Below are 5699 nucleotides of genomic sequence, written 5' to 3'. Positions count from 1 at the left end.
CTGACGTTACCTCAGCTGTGATGGGCAATGCAATGGGATATATTTATGTACCGCCGGTGGCTTCCTGGGACCCACCAATGCTGTCGGTCCACACGGAGTTGTAACTGCATGTGTCTACTTATAAAGAACCCCAGTCTGACTGGGGCATGCAGTGTGGGCCGAAGCCCACCTGCATTAAACCTCACGTTACCTCAGCTGTGATGGGCAATGCAATGGGATATATTTATGTACCGCCGGTGGGTTTCAGGGAGCCACCCATGCCGTGGGTCCACAGGGACTTCACATTAGGGATTTGTACCTGCCAGTGTCTATGTATTAAAAACCCCGGTCAGACTGGGGCATGCAGTGTGGGCCAAAGACCACCTGCATTTAATCGGACGTTACCTCAGCTGTGCTGGGCACTGCAATGGGATACATTTATGTACAGCTGGTGGGTTCCAAGGAGCCACCCATGCTGTGGGTGCACACGGAATTCCCATTGTGGAGTTGTACCTGCCTGTGACTTTTTATAAAAAACCCCAGTCTGACTGGGGCATGCAGACACCTTGACAGAATGAATAGTTTGTGGCACATGGGTTCCCCATTGCTATGCCCACGTGTGCAGCTCCTGACGGAGGTGGCACAGGATTGGATTTCTCATTGCTTCTGTACAGCATTATGGGCTATCGCGCCGCCCCCTTTAAAGAGGGTGGCTGCCTGGCCGTGCCAACCCTCTGCAGTGTGTGCCTTTAGGAGAAGTATAACTCAGACATAGATAACCACAGTCTGAAACAGCTACCGCAATAATTACCCAAGCAATTTTACTGGAAACATATGCAAATAACGTGGGAGGTTTGTGCAATTTATAGTTCATGATGTAACATCCAATCATATCGAAGGAACCACACGTGGGCCAAGACAACCCTCTCATCTAATCCACCACCTGATGGCCAATCACAGATGACCGGAGAATGGAAGAATTGCAAGATGCTTATCCAATAATTAGTTGTATCTATGTAATCTTTTGACCTGCCCATATGTTAAACTCTTTAAAAGAGGCTACGGGCCCAACATTAAAGGAGAATTGAGGAAGCTTTTACATGCTGAACCTGTGTCAGTGTGGAAACTTCTTATGCGCATTATCAATTCAGAATTAATATGGAAGGGTGTAAACATTCCAAATTGAGTAAGCCGTGGTTCCACAAAGGAATTCTACGACAGTGGCGACCCAGATGGGACGTGATCGATAGGCTCCAAAGAGCTCGGACACAAGGCACGGACATAGACAACCTTGGACTTAGCGGGCCCACCAAATCATCAGAACACGGTAAGATAAATTAATTATCTATACCTGTGTGGCTAACTCCAGGCTTGCCTATGTGCCGTGCAAGGCGGATAGATTTGGAACTGCACGACAGGTACTTTTAAGTCTCGATCACGTGATAAGAACCTGTCATAAGATATAAAAGGAATGTTTACACCCTTCCAGCCCCTCCTTGGATAAGAGACGTGTTCTTGCTTCAACAGTGATTGAACGGAACCCTCTCTGAGTCCTCTGCGCCTTCCTGCAACCTTTTCTATTCCTGCATTGAAACTTTTTTTGTGCCAGAAAACCATCTAGAAGCTGCAATGGAATCCCAGGTGCGCCAGAACTTCCACCGTGACTGTGAGGCTGCCATTAACCGCATGGTGAACATGGAGCTCTATGCCTCCTACACCTATCTCTCCATGTCCTTCTACTTTGACCGTGATGATGTAGCCCTTCATAATGTGGCCAAGTTCTTCAAGGAGCAGAGCCATGAAGAGCGAGAGCATGCTGAGAAGTTTATGAAGTATCAGAACAAACGTGGGGGTCGTGTTGTCCTGCAGGATGTTAAGAAACCTGAGCGTGATGAGTGGACCAATACTCTGGATGCCATGCAGGCAGCTCTGCAGCTGGAGAAGACTGTGAACCAGACCCTTCTAGATCTTCACAAAGTGGCTTCTGAGAAGGTTGACCCTCAGCTCTGTGACTTCTTGGAATCGGAGTACCTGGAGGAACAAGTGAAGGCTATAAAGCAACTTGGAGACTACAGACCCCCCTTTCACTTACGGGCACAAGCCTATACTTTTTAGGGTAGATTGCATTATTGGATCCCTTCTAGTAAGGCAGACTACTAAACTGTGTTGCCTTTGAATTGTTAAACGTTAAAAGTATAGGCTTGTGCCCGTAAGTGAAAGTATAATTGTTTGGAGAAAAAAAAGGCTGCTAACGACATTTAAAAAGAGGAAGTGTGTAAGATTGAATAGAAGCAAAGCAAATTCATGTGCTGTAACAAATAACTACTACGGATGTCTTGTTATGTAATCTAATCCTTGTTATACATCCGTCAGACAAATGTAAAAAGTTATATGCCACTCACATCCTGTGGGGGCTCTTAAGAATACAAAGTTACAAACATTTGTGACCGTAAAGTTACAACATAGTATGTCAGTCAGAGGGAGAAAAGGCGGGCTGGAATGGCGTCAGTATCAACACATGCCAAGGACGCCAGCGTTCAATATAACAGTTGAGTTGTATAACAGTTCAGTAAATAGGGAGAATTGCAGTATATTACCAATCAGACGGAGATGCCCGGCATCTAAGACTGCATCTGCAAGGTCGCCGGAAGGACGACCAGGAACGAGTCTGGGACAAAAGCTGTTGTAATAGTAAAATTAGCCACGTTCTCCCTTGTAATCCTGTCTCTGGGCTGTCACGGGAGCGAGAGATTTTAAAAAGAGGAAGTTATGATGCTGCAGTCCTAGGGAAGTTAAATTTAGATAGTTTAAACTGGTTTGAATAGTTAAATTTAATAAACGTTAAAATCAAGTACAGGGAGTAAGAGAAACTGCAGAGAAGCCGAAGAACGGGTAACAAGCAGGTAACGATAAGGCCAGGTATCCACATGAGGAACGGGGCAGATTGACCCGTAATTTGTAAAATATAAATTGTGTGATGCATAAGACTTTATCTTTATTGGGTTGTGATGTGTATCCGAGGACTGCCAACATTGAATGAGAAAATAAGGAAGTAGGTATACCGCCACACTCAGAGGGGTGGAGCTAGATGATGCTTCCCTTGTATAAGGGAGGGTGGTAAGAATCATAGCTAGCCAGGAAGAAAAAGATACACACCCCTGGGTCAAACAGTATCCCCCTAGTTTAAAAAAAAAAAAAGAAGGGGGAAGGGTCAGCCACGCATGTTAGGTGCTGTGTGCTGATGCTTTGGAAAAACTGCCGACCCGCCACAATTTCACCGTTAATTTCCCTTGTAGAAGGCCTGGAGGCATCCAAAGACTAACCAAGTTCTGCAAGAAAGGTTGTTCTCCTGGCCAGGCCATACCTGTACATACACCCGTTGCCAAATTTCGCACCTTTCTGGGCATTGTTTCATACTGCCGCCCATACGACAGTATTGACACAAAGGCACGGAGGACAACCACGGCCACTGAGATACTACTCCATGAGGTTGGATCCAGTGACTCGAGGAGCTCCCTCATCTGTTTGTGTGGTGGCAGCAGTACAGGCAATGGCTGACAAATCCTCTAAGTTGGTATTGGACTACCCCCTAGTGGTCCACACCCCAAATGACATCCAGAACATACTCATGCAAGTGCAACCCAAGCACTTATCTCTGGCCTATTAGATCCGGCTACAATGTGCTCTTTCCATACCTCCCCCAATATTTCTTCCCAATGTTGTAATACCTTGAACCCGGCTACTCTTCTTTTAATCAGGTATTCCGGTTCAAACGGGGGAGGGGAGGCATAGGTGATCTGAGTATGGCAGATCAGCTATTTTTTTTTAATTGTTTAAAATTCTGTGCAACAAGATTCTGACATTATTGTAGTGATGTACACACTGTTAATGATGCATATTTTGAGTTTTCTTTTGTAGATGGTATCAGGGTGAGGATTGAAGACTCCGAACCAGATATGCAGAGGTCACACAACAAGATGTCCTAAACGCAGAAGCTCTGCCTCCGCATGTCTCAGGGCAAGAAGCGGAATCGGAGGCCCTCACTGAGGCGTGTGGAGTGGTAGAAGGTAAGAGGCCACTCTTTACACTGACTCCTGGAATGCATTTGGCATAGCTCATGATTATGGCCCAATATGGAAGGCCAGACAGCTTGTTATCTCAGTAGGACAGCCAATTAAGAATGGTGCAGCTGTGCACAGTCTCATGGAAACCTTACTACTACTACCTGGCAATGGAGAAGCGAGAGACGCCACCCTCGCCGACAACACAGCAAAGGCAGCGGCCCTCAAGCCGTGGAAGAATAGATACTGACAGCATGAGTCAGTGGCAAAGACTTTGGACTTTGATAAAGACTTTGGACTTTGATAAAGACTTTGGACTTTGATATGTCAAGGACTTTACAGTTACAAGTCAACGAGGAAGGAAAGCAAAATGGGCTAAAAGACGGGAGCAACAGAACGGGACGGCGTATGGCGAACAATCAACAGAACTTGCCTACAGAGGTCCCTGTCCCCCATGATGGCCCAACTGGTACACAGAATCAAAAGCAGCGATGACGTCGACACTGAACAAGAATGGGTGACACCTAGGTTCTCTGTAGCTGCTGCATCATTTGTCCAGTTAGCATGATCTTTGCCATATGCGAGTCCGGACAGAAGTAAGGTGGCCATATAACACTTACCTTGAGCACTCTACCCATTTCAGAGATTGCCAATTTGACCACATTCAGCTCACACCTGTTGGGGAGTATGAATATGTGCTTGTTGTTGCTCGAGTTTTTTTTTTCAGGTTGGAGGTCCACCCTGATACTAAGGTAAATGAGCAGATAACCACACAGAAGCTCATGAATGAGGTAATCTGCAGATACAGGGTACCGGAAGTGAATGAGGTAAACGAAGGTACACACTTCATAGGTGAAATAATGTGACATCATGTCTGGAAAGTAATTGGACAGGGGAGTGTGCCTTAGTAAAGCCTTTATGCTCCTCCACATCCTGTCATACAGCATTGAAGATAATGAGGTTAGCCCCCATAGTTACTCTATCTTGATCCAACTCTGCTGTGTTCTGTAGTTATCCTGTCATGTTGGTCTACCCTTGTTTTCTGCATAGGTACGACGGCTCTTTCCAGTCTTGTCACTAGGTAGTGTAGGGTCAGGGTAGGCGGCCTGGACGTGTTCACCATCAGGACTATCTCCAGGAGGGACATTGGTGTGGGTGAAGATCAGGGAGTCCAATCCGTGCGTACCTGTGCATACTACTAGTATTGTAACAGCACACTAGAGTGAGAAGAGAGGCTCCTGGTGATAGTTTTGACCTACACATGTACATTGACGTCATAGGACAGCCAAGGGGGGTACCTGACGAGTTTTTTAAAACTTAGAGACCACGTTAAAGCTAGATTCGAGTCCATTTTTCTGATCATTATGCTAAATAAAACGTTGACTGGATTAATTATGTTTATTATAATTAGAAGCAATTTATAAGTTATACTAGAGACGCCTTATAGGGACTAGTCGACCAATAGGACCTACCTTGACTATGACTTTTCAAAATAGAATGGCACTAGGTACGATTTTAGCCAAAAAAGGGAGTGTCTGTAAGATGATAGGGGAGACTTGTACCTACATTCCAGACAACACGTGACCCGCAGGTAAAGACGCAGTTGCCATTAAGAAGCTGACCGCACTAACTAATAAGAGCTAACCTTAGTCTGTTTCC

The 5699-nt window shown here is 45.6% G+C and overlaps 1 protein-coding gene across 1 annotated transcript; it reads left to right on the top strand.

Moving 5' to 3' along the window:
• The first annotated feature begins 1531 nt into the window (after positions 1–1531).
• On the top strand, positions 1532–2094 carry LOC136610217 (ferritin, higher subunit-like). The gene has a single exon (XM_066589456.1). The coding sequence runs from the start codon at positions 1609–1611 to the stop codon at positions 2092–2094; it is 486 nt and encodes a 161-aa protein (XP_066445553.1). The 5' UTR covers positions 1532–1608.
• Positions 2095–5699: the final 3605 nt, after the last annotated feature.

Source organism: Eleutherodactylus coqui, chromosome 2 (genome assembly GCF_035609145.1).
Source record: "Eleutherodactylus coqui strain aEleCoq1 chromosome 2, aEleCoq1.hap1, whole genome shotgun sequence".
NCBI classification, from domain to species: Eukaryota; Metazoa; Chordata; class Amphibia; order Anura; family Eleutherodactylidae; genus Eleutherodactylus; species Eleutherodactylus coqui.
The sequence above is the reverse complement of the archived record's forward strand: the minus strand, read 5'-3'. Positions and strand labels throughout refer to the sequence as shown.

Coding starts and splice junctions, on each gene's coding strand:
- LOC136610217 (XM_066589456.1), top strand. CDS start 1,609: ATGGAATCCCAGGTGCGCCAGAACTTCCACCGTGACTGTGAGGCTGCC.